Source organism: Anguilla anguilla, chromosome 4 (genome assembly GCF_013347855.1).
Source record: "Anguilla anguilla isolate fAngAng1 chromosome 4, fAngAng1.pri, whole genome shotgun sequence".
NCBI classification, from domain to species: Eukaryota; Metazoa; Chordata; class Actinopteri; order Anguilliformes; family Anguillidae; genus Anguilla; species Anguilla anguilla.
In genome coordinates this window covers 12,517,358-12,535,136 of record NC_049204.1, presented here as the reverse complement: position 1 = coordinate 12,535,136, position 17,779 = coordinate 12,517,358, and the positions used below count along the sequence as shown (strand labels likewise).

The 17,779-nt window shown below is 45.2% G+C and overlaps 1 protein-coding gene across 2 annotated transcripts in view; it reads right to left on the bottom strand.

Moving 5' to 3' along the window:
- Positions 1–3,684: 3,684 nt before the first annotated feature.
- The window catches only part of amotl2a (angiomotin like 2a), a 31,385-nt gene continuing 17,290 nt past the window's right edge, over positions 3,685–17,779 (bottom strand). The window contains exons 1-11 of one of the 2 annotated variants that reach the window (XM_035414550.1): positions 16,601–16,849; positions 14,234–15,030; positions 13,749–13,938; positions 11,843–11,987; positions 11,175–11,267; positions 8,632–8,927; positions 8,250–8,443; positions 7,957–8,058; positions 7,469–7,656; positions 7,019–7,174; positions 3,685–5,985 (exon numbers count right to left, since the gene is read on the bottom strand). In XM_035414550.1, the coding sequence (XP_035270441.1) occupies positions 5,909–5,985; positions 7,019–7,174; positions 7,469–7,656; positions 7,957–8,058; positions 8,250–8,443; positions 8,632–8,927; positions 11,175–11,267; positions 11,843–11,987; positions 13,749–13,938; positions 14,234–14,964 (2,172 nt within the window). In that variant the 5' untranslated portion in view covers positions 14,965–15,030; positions 16,601–16,849 and the 3' untranslated portion in view covers positions 3,685–5,908. Of the gene's footprint in view, positions 5,986–7,018; positions 7,175–7,468; positions 7,657–7,956; positions 8,059–8,249; positions 8,444–8,631; positions 8,928–11,174; positions 11,268–11,842; positions 11,988–13,748; positions 13,939–14,233; positions 15,031–16,600; positions 16,850–17,779 lie in introns of those variants that run through there. The other variant, XM_035414551.1, reaches the window with a different exon arrangement.

Sequence of the window (17,779 nt, the reverse complement as noted above, 5' to 3'; positions counted from 1 at the left end):
TGCACTGGTATGGAGCTGACCGCGAGAGGCTAGTTTGGGCGTGACGGGGATGCATTGCTGTCATACCTGCCACCCCTCCCCCCCCCCCCCCCCCCCCCCCCCCCCCAGTGCAGCCCACTTGGGTTCACGCCTGGGCAAGGAGCGCAGCCTGACCCTGGCACCCTGGCGGCTTCACGTCAACTGCGTTCAGAATCCCATCTGTGCGCAGAAGGCCACACAGTCGCTACGTGTTTGGAATTCCGGCGGAAAGGTAAAGTCAATAAAGGCCTGGCCACACCAGAGTTCTCTTCCCCTCCTGCCAGGAAAGAACGACACATACCGTCAGAGATTGTATCACACAGGGAGGCACTCTGTCAAGGTGTCTGAATCCTTAGAGGGGTCCATAGGCTCTGGCTCCACTTTCTTCAGACAAAAATATAAACAGACATACGGCATAAATAACTTCTTGGAATACCGCTATGAAAGTTGACATGTTGACATGTGTCACATTTGGGTATATTTACATTTTTATTCTTGGGCCCAGACATTTTTGCAATTTATATTTGTACACTGCCCTCTTGAAAATGATAAGCATGACAATTCGGCTCTCAAAAGTACGGAGAATTAAAACAGGAAGTAACCTGAACCAAATTCCTCATAGCAGTATAGCCAAGGAACTGTTTGCTCGTCAGCGTGTCTATGTGTATGTGTACACTGCCAGACCAGAAATGTTGATTGCTTTCTAAATGCCATAATGAAGTTAAAATTTTGCAATCCATTCCCTTCAGATGTGAAAAGATCACATTCCATGGTTTAAGAAAGAGATGACAGTATAGATTATTCAGTGAATGGAAGAAACATGCTTATGTTTCTACTTTGTTATGCCACCTGCTGCCTTGAGGCTAAGTTGAGAAACCATTTCCTCTGTGTGAATATACCCATTCACATACAGATGGGACAAACAATGTAGACACCTTCGTCCAACAACACAGTGCTGGACCGATTAAGTTTCTGCAAAGAATTTGAGCTGCAAAGACCTGAAGCTTTGTTAAAGCATACTAAAGTACACCCAGGGGTATTACTGAAAAGCCATAGTATACCATGATATGCATGTATCCTCTGTTTTGACCTTCAGTGGCTGGTTAGAAAAAGTCTCCATTTAGGGAAAAAAAAAACAACACAATAAGAAAACCCGAAGCAATATGGAAACCTAAATCCAGGAATAGAGTTTGGTGGGATATAAAGAACATTAACAAAGCCTAAAGATAGTCTGTGCCCATTTCCTAAGCCTATGGCAAATATGTATTTTAGGATGTAATTTCACGCACATCCAGTTGGCTGAACATGCCAACAGAATAGGTTTGTCAGGTCCAAAGAAATGTTGTAATTGATTTGGATGTTTAGCTCACTCTGGAACAGATACCCAAGGTCCCCTGTAGGTTGTGTGTACACGGTTGCTTTAAACCAGGAGGTGGAGTTGTTTTTGTACAAGCAGTACTCTTCTGCATTTAACAATGACATACCATCCATACATGCGGACAGACTGATAAGTAGAGCTTGTGCAGGCCTGTAAGATGGCACTTTTTTTTTTAGCTGCGACCGTAGCTCTATAGCTCTGTCTGTCGGTCGGATGGTTGGTTGGTTGATCCACAAAAGTGTCCCACCCCATAGCGGCCACAGTTTTCGCCCCAGGAGGCTGAAATTGGGCATGGAGGTTGGTCATGACCACAGAGTAACTTTCAGGCCGATTGACCAAGAGGGGGGGTGGCCAAAAAGGCGCATAACTCCTGAATGGATTCACAGATTTGCACAAGATTTTGTGGAAAGGTTGATCATGAGCCAAAGAAGAGGGCACATGTTTGTGTGAGGGTGTGCACACATGGATGCATGTGCGTGTGCAGTCGCAGCTATTGCAGATTCGCGCTTGTTTCTATATCAGTGGGGACAGGGATATAGCTTAAAGTCCCTGTGCAGCCTCCCTCTTCTTACATTTTAATGGTTCCTTTAGTTACTAAATTACAATATATATATGTATTTTTTCTACTTATTAGACTTTGAAAAGATAAAAAACCTGCTTTGATGTAAAACCTGAATTTATTAATATAGCAGACTCAACACTGGCTGGGCGTGTCAGTTCTGTCCTAATTATTTATGCATTCACTTTTGATTGACAGCCTGGGCCGCTCACTCCCACGTAAGGTCAGCGAGTTACCATACGACCGTAATAACGGATAACGAGAACAGCAATAACAGAATTAGAAATATTGAGCCGTATATGTATGAGCCCATCGCTTACAGCCTACAATATAGGACCCTAACGTTATAGGATAACCTACGTTAGCACATAACATTATCGATTGGTTTTTTTTGCGGCAGTAACGTTATAACAGGAGAATAAAGTAACGTTACGCTCGCCAGCTAATGTTAGCTATATTTACACAAGATAAGTACAGCTCATTTGTACATTAGCAAAATTATCGATAGCCAGACCGCAAGTAAATAGTCAGACAGCAAGTAAATTGGGGAGATGAGGTTAACGCTAACGTTATAGTTTGTAGGCTTGATCTGAGCAGAACTTAATCTAGCCCGAACGGATGCTTCCCGGAACCGGTTCGTTCAACCGGTAAGCGTCCGTTCGGGATAAACATTATCGACAGCGAAGTAAAGTGAGGTTAGGATGGCTAACATTATGATTTGTAATATCGTATTAAGAAAATGCTTAATTAGATTGTCGATAGCATCAAAGCTATCTAGGATCCCCTGATTGGGTTAGTTAGCTACGTTGCGTGTCATGCACATTGAGCTAGGTAGCATGCGTAAAACACCTAACGTAAAAAGACAAACAGACCTTATCTTGACCTTGATTGATAGTTGGCACAGCATCTGGCTTTAGAAACGTTGTCTTGGCAAAACCCATCCTCTTCTGTTCATAATTGTAGAATGAATCAGGGGTAAAATGTGTACTGCACAATCTTGTCAAAACCCATCCTCTTCTGTTCATAATTGTAGAATGAATCAGGGGTAAAATGTGTACTGCACAATCTTGTCACCTTTGATACTTCTGTGCACCGTTTTGTTTTTCTATATCGCTCCAGACATATCGGAGACTTTGATCTTTTGGCAAGGCGTGAAAAGATGCATTCCTATCTCTGCAATCTTTAATCACACAATAAGGCATTGTTGAACTGGATAATTAATGTTAGCAGCAGACCCGCGTAATTTGTATTTGAGAATTTGATCATGGCTTTGAACTTGGGAGCGCACACTACATAAATATTCATACTGTTTTGTCAACCGCGCATTGGTCGATGCAAATTAGAAAATTTTGTAACGTCACGAATTTGGTCTCAAAACCACCGATACCAAATACTCCTCCAGGCGGCAATGGCGAGCATTGTATAGTTTTTCGGAAAAAATATCTAATTCATTACATACATGTATGAAATACTTTTAACATCAATGTGTAAGTTACCTTATAGTCTTTGGTCATAATATAAGCATTTTAAAATCATGATTTTGACTGCACAGGGTCTTTAAATATCTTCTTTGTACAACAAAGCTGCCATCCTTGCTCCATGTCTTGATGCCATTAATGGATTTTACATCGAAAATGGAATTACGCAAACCAGTATTCTGCGCAATGTTGAAGACAAAGGCAGTCAAATTACACTGAACAAATTTGATCTTGAAAAGAAGCAAGACTCATTGTATAGATATATTATTGTTTTATTCTATTAATGAAATGTAACTGGCATTTCAATACAAAATTCCCCCATTTCAGAAGTTCACAGCAAACGTCCAAGTATGGGTCAACCAGCTTGAACAGGGCATTTACACATAGCCTGGCTGGTTTTTTAACACTCAAGTTATAACTTAATTGTAATGCAAATCTTTGGCATTATGTTCATGACACTAAATATGCTAAGAGAAACATTCAAAATATATTAAGTCATCTCAGATCAAAACAGCTCTTCCTGTAAACAAGGTCCTAATTACGAAAAAGGAAGTAAATGGATTTTCATCACAATGCACTGACCAGCAAGTGCACAGTGTGAGAACATAGAAAAATAAGTAGCATTTGAAAAGTGAGGGCCTGATAAAATTGTACAATCATCCCACACTTCCAGTTCAGAGCAGACACTCAATGTATACCAAATTCCCTCACAAACAACACACCAGTTATAGATTCACGAAGGCAGAGACCAAAGTCATTCATTGAAAAGGTTTCCAATAATTTTTTAAAGAAAAATTCTACTTTGGGGTAAAGGAAACATTGCACTGACTTTCTGACCACACAAAACAGGTTGTTTTATGTGGTGTAAAAATAGGTTAATTTTAATAAAGATGGGTCAGGGTCCGCAAACAGAATGTTGTTCTGAATCCAAAAAAGGAATGGTGTTTCCATGTTACTGTATATAACTCCTCTTTAATTTAGAAGCCCATGGACAGAACCTGCTACCAGGGCTTAGAAGAAATAAATAGACACAAATTGAACAGTACTCAGAATGCTTGCCATTTTAAAGGGGAGGGTCATACTACAGATAGCCATTTTCAACATCCAGAGACATTCCACAGGAGGAGGAATGTAGGAAGATTAGCTCCAGCTAGTGAGGGAGGAGAGGGCACCCCGGGTGGTTGCCTCCTGAGGCCCAACACGATAGCTGGCTTCTCCCAAGGCATTAGAAAAATCACATCCCATGAAGACCAACCAGGCTTCTGAGAGCAAATTCCTAAGTGTCTCTTAAAAACAAACAGAGGAGGCAGCACTCTTAGCTTAACCCTAACAAGCAGGCCTCCCGTTCCCACGTATAGCTTCCAGCAGGCCCCCACTGGCACTAATACTGGACCACCATCTGCTGTATAAATTTAGGTTGGCCAACACGTTCATCACCATTCACACAGTACTGTGTGAAACTGTCATTGCAGAGGGGAACATTCAAGGGGCCATGGCCATAGGCTACGGGCCATGGTACAGAACCCAGGGGAACCCCCACAAAAGAAAGTCTTCCTTTGAGCAAAAATGGCATTTTTCTATTTAAAGAGAACAATGATAATTCTGACAGAATCCTTTAATTCAAGGAATAACCAAGGTGGTGAAAAGCCACAGGGTCTACCAGTTTTTTTGTTCTGACCAGGAAAATCAGCAACAGAAAAAACAGGCGAGGTGAATTAACCGTGTAATAAACTAATTTAACTGATAAGTTGATGGTGAATAACAGCAAAAACCAGAAGACCATGCAGCTCGTCACAACAAGGGTTGGTTCTCGTGCCATGTGAGAATGTACAACCAGCCTTACAATCAACAATGTACAATCAACCTTATTGTGTATACAAACACAATATTCCTGAACAGGCCACTGTAGCTTGTTTGATTTTATAAGGGAAAAACAAGCGCATCAGACATTTGGGCAACTGCAGACATGAGACATTGGAGAATCTTCTATTCATATTGAAGGCCACAACCATGTCCTGGAAAGTCAACACTCTTCACATGCACACTCACACAAGAAGCAGCAATTATAAATAACATATATCATTAAGAAAAGGAATACACTGTACAGTTATACAGTCTCTCACTTGCCCTGTGCAACCACGCGAAATACTGTTGAAGTACCTCAAGATTCAAAGCCTCGCTTGCACCAGGCAGATTTGTAAAATAATGACATCAGCAAAGGTCCATTTTAATGCAGTGAAGCATTCAAAGAGAGCTCAGCTCTCCTCTACACCCTCCACTACAGTCCACTTTTGTGAAACTGCAGATCTATCCTTTGAGAGTCCATCTTTCTTCCAAAACTTTGAACTTTCAAGCAACATTAATATGGCCATCAGAATCTTCCATCCCATAAAAGCACTGGGGAAGAAGCCCCGTCCATGAAGCAGGAGTCCCTTCTCAGGTGTGCCAGCATTCTGAAAAATCCCGCTGTATGCTCTAAATAAGGATTTCCACCATTTCCGTCTCCAGGCTTTCTGTGCTCTTCATAGGCACAGGGGTTTGTTCCAAGTGATCTGAATTGGGAGAAAAGATAAGAAATGTTAGGTTGAGGCTTGGTGTTCACAGCACACATTCACATTCTTTAGGAACACTGACAGGCCCATTTGGCGATGCTGAAAAGGTGATTTCAGGGTCCTATGAGAAATAATGGCAGTCAAAACTATGCAGGAGAACCACTAGATCATTAGATCAACCACTCTGATAACTTCATACCATCTTGGCAAATGGAACACGTATGTAGACTGCTGGAAAATAAGTGACTGCTCGCGTGCCCAAATGCATGGCCAGGATGCCACGTAGCAGAAAATGTAAGAGACCAGGGGGAGGGGACGATCCACGGAGGCACACTTACTAAGTGCCGCTGCTGCACTTGAGCAAATAGGTTTGAGCAGATCAGCAAACAGGCTGTGGTGTTTGCTTGGAACACACATACAGAAGGACCTTGGTAGTGACACGCACGGTCAAGGTTTCGTATGCAAGGGCTCTGGCTCGAACGGATTAGCATGCCGCCTCCTGCGCATGACGCAGGCTTCGGGTTATATTTTAACCACCGGAGTACATGCCTGCTCCATTGTTCTGAATTTACATTCATAGGTTTTATCCACGTGATCCCTCTAGCACATCTCTTGACATTTGGCCTGCTAAACCCAGCCTCCAAACAGGTGTATGTCAGTAGATGAGGTCCTCATCATCAGAACCCACATGGTGAAAAATATAGCAGAAACATCATATGAAACCACCAAATGCCAGGACAAGTGATCTCTGTTACAAGATTGGTGTTATATTTGTGTTGGGAATAGGTAGCAGGGTGCAGGATGGAGTATGACCAACATGCTTTCCTGTGAAGATTCTCCGACTGGAATCTCCACGGCCCTTCAAACCAGGGATTCCCAGTGTCTGAGTCGGAGTTAAATCGGTGCTTTCTGTGTGTGTTGGGTTTTCCCCCCATTACAAAGGTTGATACGTGGCCTTAATTGTGGAACGACCCAGTGTATCCACTAGCAGAAGACTGAAAGTTGCATTTCAAGGTGAAGTGGGATTACACACCAGGGGCAGGGGAGTGTGCAGCGTTGGGCTCCTCTGTAATGCGATCCTCCTGGGGGGGCCCGTCAGACTGGGTGCTGCAGTCCCGGCTGAGGGGCTTGGGGACGGCAGAGGGCGAGGACGACACGGCAGCTGTCTGGTCATCCGAGAAGCTCTTCCCTGCCACAGAGAGAAAAAGAGGAAGCTGGTTAATTACTGGCCCACACATTCCTTATGTACACACTTTTGTTCCGGGGTAGGCCCCTTTTTCTATTTTGGCCTTTCGGAAGGCAAGCGGGGGGCAAAAATTCATTCCATCTCAAAAGACGTAGTCTATTTGAGGACAGCAGAGGTCATCCTCTCAGTAGCAGGTTCTGGCTGGTGACACCATGCAGTCACCAGCTGTTAAGCAAATCATGCGTCATGAGGGCTCAACATTCTTTTGGGACTTCCGAGCGGCATCTGGCCACTCACCTTTCCCTCGCTGGAGTGCTGGGAGTGGGCAGCTCTGCCAGCTGGGGGCGCTGGTGCTGATTGAGGGCACGGACTTGGCGGGGCGAAGGCCCTGCTGCTCAGCCTTGCCCTGGTCCCTCCGCGAGCGCTGCTGCAGAACCTTGATCACCGCGTCCTTCTCCAGGAGCTGTGCGTGGAGAGCCCGAATCCTGCAAGACACAGACAGAGAGCACAGCTATCAAATACCAACCCCCCATGATCTTTCAGTCATGAGCATGACATTCATCTTCAGGCAACTGTCTAATCAAGTTGAATCTGATTTAAATTCAGTGCCGTACTCTTATGCTACTGGTTGAACCTACGACATGAACCCATGAAGGGCAATATAATCATACCAAAAAGGTTTTTAAACTGAGACTATCCATTCCTTGGTTTAATAATCAAGATTTCATTCAGTGCTTGAGCTAGGGAGAGGAGTAACGATGAATGGACGGTCTGAATAGCCATACCTATTCTCCATCTCATGGTGCCTGTGGTTGGCTGTCGGTAGGTCCTCGTTGAAGCTGTTTTTGGGAGAGTGGCATGGGGAGTGGTTGATGATGGTTGTATCCCTAGAAGAAAAATTGAACCCTTTAGGAATGTGCAAGAAGGTCAGTATCAGGCCTGGAGTAGAGTTGCAAGAAGCCGGTTTGTGCTTGGATGAAATCCCTGCACGGCACAGTTAACTGCTGTTGATGCAACGCCCTGCTAAGAGGCTGGTCAATTGGCGTCGCGACCGCTTCCGGCAGGCATGAGCGCTCACCTCTGAGCCGCTGCCGTGGCAGCTGCGTCCATGGCGAACTGGCGCATGGTGCTCTCCTCCAGGTACTTCTGTTCCCACTTCGTGATGTCAGCCTCCAGGCCCAAGATGCACTCCTCCCTCTCACGCAGCTGCAGCTGCAAGGGGGAGGGGCTCAGCCCCGAGGACGGGAGGGACCCCTGGCTAAGAGTCTGTCTCTGAAAGACGGGAGAAAAGACAGCAGTTACCACAACAACACTGACTAAGCAAAGGCTCTAGAGATCTCATTTGTTAAGAAACAGTTATTAATATGCAAAATACTGCACACATAGTATTTGTGTAAAATGGGGCCATTGAAAGAGTGATGTTTCTGCGTAAGAGGCGTGGCGGTCCACCATCTCCTCACCTGCTGAGCGCGTAGGGTCTTCAGCTCCTGCTCCAGCCGCGTGCGGAGCTTCTGCTCCAGCTGCTCCCGCTTCTCGCAGGCGGCCTGCAGCTGGGCCAGGGCCCGCTGCAGCCGCTCCACCTTCTCCACGTAGGCGCGCTTCCGCTGCAGCTCCTCCTCCAGCTGGCCGCCGCGTGCCTGCGCCGAGCTCAGCGCCTGCTCCAGCGTCTCCAGCCTCCGCCGCTGCTCCTCCCCGGAGGCCCTGAGCCGGAGCACCTCGCGCTCCAGCCTTTCGCGATCCCGCTGCTGCTCCTCATCTGCGAGAGACCAAGAGAGAGGGGGAGGAGCTTAGCGAGGCAGCCAGGCACGTTACACCGTTTATTCCTTTTAAATGCCGGCAGCGGCAACATCTGATTTGTTGCTCCCTTTTCTGGACACTTGGCTTTCTCTTCTAACATTCCTTCAATATCGTGAGGATTATACCATTAAACAAAAATGCCCTTCCATGGAATTCCCTTAAAAGTCAAACAAATGACCGTGAAAAGAACTGGGCGGTGTGGGGGGGAAGTGGGAGGTGTCACAGAGATGCATTCTTTTTTTTCCCTGCTGCTCTCAGGACATTGGCCCCTGAAATCTGAACAAAGGCAGGGTGCTTGAACTATGCAAGCCTATGTAGCATACAAGACAAGTGATGGCCAGCCTGGCCCAGCCATGGCCCTGTGACCCAGGTTCAGGCCCACTCCACCTCTGGATTAATCAAATTCCAACCACTTCACCAGAAAACAACTCTACAGCCCCAGAATACAATGCCACGGAAAGCTCAATTTCCTGCAAGAATGCAACTGTGTCACCCCTGTTTCACCCTGCTTTCTTCTTGCTTGGCTCAATGAACCTTCCCTAATGCTTTTGCTTTTTGTTGCTTGAAATGTTCTAATCCTCAGAAGAGCTATAAAGCAGTTGCCCTTCCAGTGCCCTCTCAAAGCCAGCACCCATTGCGCAACCCAAATTCCTGCAGTTCGGGCAGAATGCAGACTTCCTACGATCCACTTACGTACCCAACAAGCACCTCTTTGTGCTCAGCAGAGCTTTGGAGTGCCTCCGGGCCAAACAGAAAACAAATAAAAAGCCGTATATCTTAACCAAATCATACTGCGCATACTCAGCAAATAGCCCTAGCAGCCGCAAACATTAAACACTCCAATTGAGTTTGACTTGTTGGTTCATTCTGCAGTTCCTAAGAGTACAGTGCAGGTATCTGGCATTAAACAATTAGTCTACCCAAAAGGAGCTGGCTTTTTGCATTACATTTTGTCTAGAGATGGATATCAATTCTGAAGACTGAGACAGTTCTACTCCAAATAAATATTGGAATATTACAGTTCAACTGCAGCCTTCTGAGGTTCAGCAAAGTGCTGATGCAAAGGCTAATTCCATTATGTAACTGGGGATTATTTGAGGGAGATAAGACTCCTTTCCAACGGCAGCCTGTTGGCCCAGTTTTTTTCACTGGTGTTCCTTTGTAATGTGCAGTCACTTGGAAATACTGAAAACAATCCCCTTGTGAAGTGCCACTGTATATTATTATGAACATTGTGCTGAGTTGGTTGTTTCCAAAATATTTTACCTTGGGCGGGGGGGGGGGGGGGGGGGGATGGGGGAAATCTCTTTTAAAATCAACAAGGCGAGAAAACTCACATCTCCGACTATAAAAACCCAGAGACACCCAAGCCAACAGGGCCGAGTGCCATTGGCTAGTCTTTGGGATGGAATAAGGAAAGTCATACATCTGAGCAGTGGGAGGAAGCTCTTGCCCAGTTCACAGACCAGCCTGGATTACCTGGGGAATCTGAAGAATGCAGCCCGCGTTTGCCGCTGCTGTGAATAATAACCGCTGTTTGAGTGCCAAGAACAGCGCTCAGCGGGGTACAGAGAGGGGGCAGGGCTGAGCATCCTCCCCACGAGGCCCCTGCCATTCCACAAGGAACTGCGATGCGGAGAACTACCATTCCCATAACCCCCCACAGAAAATGGGCTAAACTGGCCACAACCTAAAGTTTTGATCCTGTTTTATGAGGTAACAGTTAATACTTTCTTCTTTTTATTTAGTCAAAATAAAGTATTCCTCGTGTATATATGCAGTTAAACAACGGACTGTCCCAACCAAAATACAGGCCACATGTTAAACAAAGACAATCATCATTTTTCCACCCAAAATTCCTTCAAGACTTTGTGTTCACTAGGGAGCGTCTGCATGTACTTGCACCACTGCTAGCTAAGGCAAAGAAACCACAAATTATCCAAAGTTCAGGCCCTGCATCAGTCTTCTCTGGGGACAATACATGTTTAACAAACTTTCCCACAGAAATTGAAAACACATTTCAAGTGAGTCAGAGGACTCAAACCTCAAAAAAATGCCAAATAGAATAGGCCCATCTCAGTCTAATATCTGAAAAAAAATTAAGTGTTGCGACAGTCTCACGCCACTCTGATTGTAATACCGTACATATAATTCCTTTATGCATAAAATGTGCGTGGCTGTCTCAAATTAAAGCTTCTACACTTACTTTGTTCAAGAAGTCTGGCAAAGACAAGCTGGTTCTGGTCTGCAGCTTCAACGTCCTTAGCAGCTAGTTGTTTGCTAGCAGTTTCCAGGCGGTCTACAGGAGAAAATGAGGTCAGCTGAGAATTATCCTTGGCCAAATGACTGCAAATGCTCAACAACTCTTCTCACACAAACATTGAAGCATTCAGAGAAGTTACTGATGGGTAATGCTGCGATTACGCCTGCATTGCACAAGCATAGTGTATGAGGCTTCATGTAGACTCAGATTAACACGCAATGTAAGTGGAGCATATTTTAGCCTACTGACACTGTTTGTGCCAAGCTGAGTTGAGCTGGGGTCACTAGATAGTTGCAGGGGCTATTTAGCTAGCTAGCCATTTAGCATTCTCAAAATAATCAAAGATAATACTGGGCTGCATTAGAATTGCTGGCATATTTATTATGTACTAGCTACCACTTAAAATAAATTAACATTTGCCATGATCACCATTTTCATTAGATGTGTACATCATAGCGCAGTCCCCACTCCCCAGCATAGAAAACTACGGCCAATTCCGTTGACCGAGTTTGGAGAGCCGAGAAAGAATGTCCTGGAGCTAACCCTGCGATGGTTTGGCTTGGCATAGCAACACACTAAGGCCAGTGCAGAGAAACTGAACTTAGCCTTACCTCGCAGGTCTCTGTTGAAGTCATGCAGCCTCTTAATCTCAGCCTCCAGCTTGTTCCTCATCGTCTTCTCCAGAGTCTCCCGCTTTGCTGACCCCTTCATCAACACCTCATAGGCCTCAGATATCCTCTGAATTTCCTGCTCCAGCTGAGAGAAGGGAAAAGGAAAAGACAGGAGTTTTTTTTTTTTGTTACAGACTATTGAGATGTTTCAGATCCTATAGAGTCATAGTAATGTCTCAATTTCTCCAGAAGACAAATGAGCTCATGCCTCAGCCTCGGGCTCAAACATCACACGTTAATGAATAAGACCAATGGGGAGCGTGCCCGATTCATCACACCCGTTCATCACACACAAGCCCACAAGCGAATCACTTCAGCCGTGGCTCACATAGAACTACGACTGAAATCAGCATTCCTAAAGGTCTCCGGTCTCAGGAGCAGTCTTGAGTTATTCATTTATACCCACAGGCAGAGTGCCAGCTCAGTCAGGCAAGGAGGGGGAACAGGCCTTGCCAAATACCTACGAGCCACCGCAAAAAGAGAGCATGACTCAGACACATGTGTTCTGACAAACTTACTCCAGGGCACTGGGCTGTCTCCGCACCTCTAATTACCATTCTTTAAATGAGGACGGAGACCAAGATGATGCAAACTTTCTGAGGCAAGAGACTTCCTAGAATACACCCAAAAAAAAAAAAACGACTAAAAAAAGAAACCTCAGCCAATTTCAAAATGTTATTTTCCGACCCATTCCTTCCACAAATACATTCATGTGGGTCTTTAAAAAGCCTAAATTGCAGGAGAGAATGCATGCGGGAGATTTTTTTTTAATCTTGTGTATTCCATGGCTTATGTTTTTGTTTTAAAGGACCCTGAATTCTTCCTTTTCACAATAGGATCTCTGTGGCCGAATCAAGAAGGCGGGGGGAAAAAAGCATTTGAGACATGAGGCAACATGTACGCGGCTGGTTGGGGGTGAAAGTGAAAGAGGCCTTTCAGTCTTAAATAGCAACTGTTGGGGTTGGTCTGCTGCTGGGTGCACTGCCTGCCTGTCAGCTGTGACAAGGTCAGGGGCCCCTCATTTCTCCCTGACATCCCCTCGATTAGACCAGACATCTGCAGCCACTTGGGGCACAGGCACACACACCAGGGGCAAAATATCAGTTTTTTTTTTATTTTTTAAATGCTCTGGCAGACTTTCAATTTTCTCCCCATCTCAGGTTACAGCTGTTGACCGCATCACGAGCACAGAGAGCAAGGCTTTCAATAAACAATGACGGGTGCATCCTTCGAGACAACAGCTAATAGCCTTCTTAGGAGACTCAATGGCTTGTAACAATCAAATTACTTTTCACAATTGGGATTTTAGATGAAGCAAAAAGACTGGCTACCCACAGCGTGTCTCTTTAACAAACGACCTGCAATGAGTTAAAATAAAGGCAAAGGGAATGTTAAACTTCATAACAAGCCAACCGTGGACAAACTTGATAAAGATTCAGATGTTAAACAGAGATGTGGTTCCAAAAGGAAATAAAACCTCTTGCGATGTCTCCATTCCACATATTCAAAACTGGCTAAAGACCTAATCTTACTGGTATGCAGAACTGGCAGAGTCTTCTTCTTCATAATTTCCTAAATCCACTCCCCTCATGAGCCATCTGAAAGCCTTAAATCAAATTCTCTCATACAGAACTTTTCCATGTTGGAAGCTGCACTAGACCTGAGGGGACAGGGCAGTCGGTCACATCATAACAACCGTGTTCATTTTGTTTCAGATGTGGATTCCTTACTTGGCAAACCGTTTTACAAATTTAATTTCTATCAGCATTCCGCGAAAGGCATCATGGACTAAGGATGGAAGAAAGCACATCAGACCACGAGAACGCTGGCAGACGGCACTCCTCACCTTCTGCAGCCGGGCTGTCTTCTCGTTATAGCCCTCCAGCTCCTTCCTGAGCCGCTCGTTCTCCCTCAGCAGCGCCTCCATCTGGTTACCGCTGAATCCGTTGTGAGCAGTCATGAGGTCACTCATGCCGGCAGGGGTCAGCGTGGTTCGGACACAGGGACGGACCGCCTGTGGTTGAGCCTGCATGTACCTGCGGGGAGAGGGCATTGGTTATTTTGCTTCTATCCAGTAGGCTACTCATCTGGGAGAGAAACGGGCTGTGATTTTTTTTTTTACTTCCTTCACCGAAGGACTACAATGACAGAAAGACCAGGATCATTTTACATCAGTCTTATCTGAGAAACTAATGCAAGGCAAAAAGAATGCTTGTGAAACTCAAGGTCACCAAGTGTAAATTCCGACCGCGAATGCCATTTAAAACGTGTTCGTGCTAGCGGTGCTATCTATGTGGCATCATCACGTGGTCTTGAGAGAACTTCTCCTACCTGTGGTGCTGAGACTGGAAGGCTGGCGGCGGTTCTCTGTAGTAGTGCCCGTGCTCCTGCGAGTGGCTGAGCATGTATCCCGGAGGCCTGACGGAGAAGGGGTACTCTGGTGGCGGGCCCTGGCTTTCTGGCACGTGGTGGGGGCCTTGGCTGTCGTGCGCACTGTGATGGACGTGGTGCTTCGACAGCTGGGGGTAGCTGTGGGAGGAGCTCAACAACATGTTGGCCCTGGATCCGCTCCTCTCCAGGGAGAGCTGCATGAGGCGCTCGCTGAGGGAGCGCACGTGCCCGTGTTTCGGGTCCAACAAGCCCTCGTCCTGGTTGCCGGCGCTCCCGTGAGCAGCCTCGTACGCAGCCTGCTGCGGCCCCATCTGGCCCCTCTGAGAAGCCAGGTACTGGGAGTGCACCTTAGCCTCCTCGTAGGTGGGCAGCTCCTCTCCGTGGAGCTGGTAGAGCTGGCGCATGGAGCTCTCGGAATGCTGGTAGTCCGTCTGGTGCTCCTGGCCCTGGGGCTCCTGGCGCGCCGACATTTTGAGGAACTGAGACTCGTCCTGGGCCAGGCTCTCCTGGGAGGAGCGGGGGCTGCCTGCGCCCCCGCCGCTGCCCCCTCCCCGGAGGGCCTGCTGCTGGATGGCGAGCAGGGTGCGAGTGTCCGTGGGGTTCCCGTAGCGGAGCTGCTCCTGGATGAGCCGGTGCAGGACCGTGCCGTATGATTCTTCTGCTGTTCTCATTGCAACCGTTGTCGATGCTAAAGGCACTACACAAACTAAGGGGTTTCACTTCAAAGGGACACAGACCTAGAAAGAACAAGAAAATCCATCAGCATCCTATTGCATACAATGTACAAGTTCAATGTAACTGATGAAACTTGAAACTATTTTTTACATCACTGCTACAAAACCACATCGAGTAGCCTACACGTACAATCACAGCCTCACAATTGGACACATTCCATGTCCAATTTCTGTAAAATTAATAACATAAAAATGGCACATTTGGCCAAAGCAAGAGAAAGTATGCAGTAAATTACAAAAAACATAAATGCATGACATTAATTCATAGAACACCTTTGAACCGAATATGCTTGCAAGAAGAGGAACAAGAAAGAGGTAGAAGCAGAAGAAAACACTGCATGCTTCTTTACCTGAAGCAAATGAGGCCAAAGCAAATGAGACGAGCAAACTGTAAAACCGAGCTGCATCGCTGGGATAAACGCTCAGTGAATCTATGGCATGTTTTTCCATGGCCACATGCGCCCTTGATACAAAAACAGGGCACATACCAGTCGTGTCTCTCTGACTCAACGTGCCCCGACTTTCATAGACTATTGCCATAGCAACATCACGTTTACTCCCAAATATAATTGAAATGGCCCTCAAGGACCCTTATGCTGTTTTGTGCATAATACCAGACGGGCCCATAATATTTAGAAACAAAGGCACTGCGAAAGCAAACACGAGGCAGTTGAATACGTTTAGTCAGCCAAATATATCCGATAGTAACTGAATAGTATAAAGCCAGAGTAGCCTAGACTTAAAATGCATTAGAAATGGGCATTTACAGAGCGCAATTATCAGCTAAGAGTAATAACTGCATCATTTTCAACGCATAATATCAAACCAATTTTACCAAGTTAATTTAATTCTTTATAATGCAACTTTTTTTACCACAAAATTTTAGTCTAGTACAAAGTAGCCTATAGGACTATGCGCATATATCTCACGCCCCTTCCTCTGAATATAAAATATCGGCCGCCAATTGTGGGTTTTTTGCAGCCTGTAAAACTGTGTCAATCATTTCCTGCTGCAGACGTTTGGCAATTTCATGTCATTGCCTCACAACGACCATGCTAGTTTTTACAAGTCGCAAATACCAGAAGTACGTATGCCTTTTACAACTAGCAAGAACATAGGCTAGACAGCGCGGTACGTGCTCTGTGAAATGCTATGTGAAGTTATCTGATAAGAACTGTGACGGTTGTACATTCTGTGATAGCAAAAGAATTTATAGCGCAATCAGACTAGCTCTCCGACCTGCGGCATAACTATCGAGTTTTAAAAAACATTCCACTAGCAATAACGTTACATTCCATACACTTCAAGCGTACCAGCGATCCAAGTGCTGGAAACTTTTAACACAAACCAAAAATATATGAAGGGATATTCCACGAAACCAAAAATAAATAAACACAACTTCAGTTCACTAACTTGTGTTATGTAAGAAATGCTGCATTTAGAAAAAATAGCTTTCATGAAACGTCAGGAGAAATTATTTTACTAGTAATCCCAAATCCATAACTGTATGCTAATATTAATAGTTCGGCGAATGCGAGTTGAAAAAATATCTGTAGAACATAAAAAAACTCACCAATTCACAGATTCATTTCTGCAGAAGCATATGAGCGGCTTTGGTGTGCTTTATATTCCGGATCAGTGAAAGTAATCCTCAATTTATTCACTCAAAATCGATTCACATCCGTAAGAGCCCCACCAACTTGTGTGTACGTGGTGATAGAGTGTGCTAGCCGTAGACTGAGCTCGTAGAGGAGCGCGCTGCGCTAATAAATAACTGAGAGCTGATTGTTCGCCGCGGCCGGAATGTTTGGAATGCGAGAGCTCCAGGTTCCTCTGGGATCAAAAGCGAAAGGGGCGGGAGCCTGGGAGGCGGCGGCGGGGGGGTTGGTAGACCGAGTGAGTGTAGTACTAGCTCCAACCATCTAGTCGGCGTGTGTGAAATCCCCACTGGAAACGAGCTAAAATGACTGTTTGAAAAGTTGTATTTTCACTTTTCATAAGACATAATTAACACACTATCAATGGGATTGCATAATGACATAATTACTGGATAGTTACAGGTGTGTTTTTCGGTCATGGTGTAGAATTCTTTTTCACAGTAATTGCTTGATTTGTTTCCCTCCTGCAAATTAATATCTAAGAAAACTTTGTAAATGGCAGACTAGGGTATGACTGCTAGGTGGATAAAATATATTTTCTCTGGTGTCATGTTTTTCCAATCTATCCCGGCAATGTCAGAACTGTACAATTTGGAGTCAGTGGTCAGGTGGCACTGGATATTGCCATAGGCTCAAATCAAGTACACTTTTGAGTTAACTGCTACGCTTGCACTCATTTCATAACACCTTGGTTAATGTTTTACCTGTGGTACTCGTGAATTGTAAAATATGAATGATTTACCATTAGAAAATACCTAGCAAAACAGGAAGCATTGGGAATGTTAAGGACAACACCCATTCTGTTGCAAAACACAACAAGCAGAAAGACTCACAGTTTGCTTGGAGCACCACTGCACTGTGTGCATCATGAGATTGTATGATGTAAACCACCTTGACTGCCTCTAAAACACACCAGACATTATGTCTGCATGCCCACAAGGACAACACGGTCCCAATGCCATTGTGACAAGAAACATGGCCATTGGGGATTTAAAAAAAATTTTTTAAACCTTTATTTTACCAGGAAGTCCCATTGAGATCAAAATCTCTTTTACAAGAGAGACCTGGCCAAGGTAGCAGCTGTATAACATCAC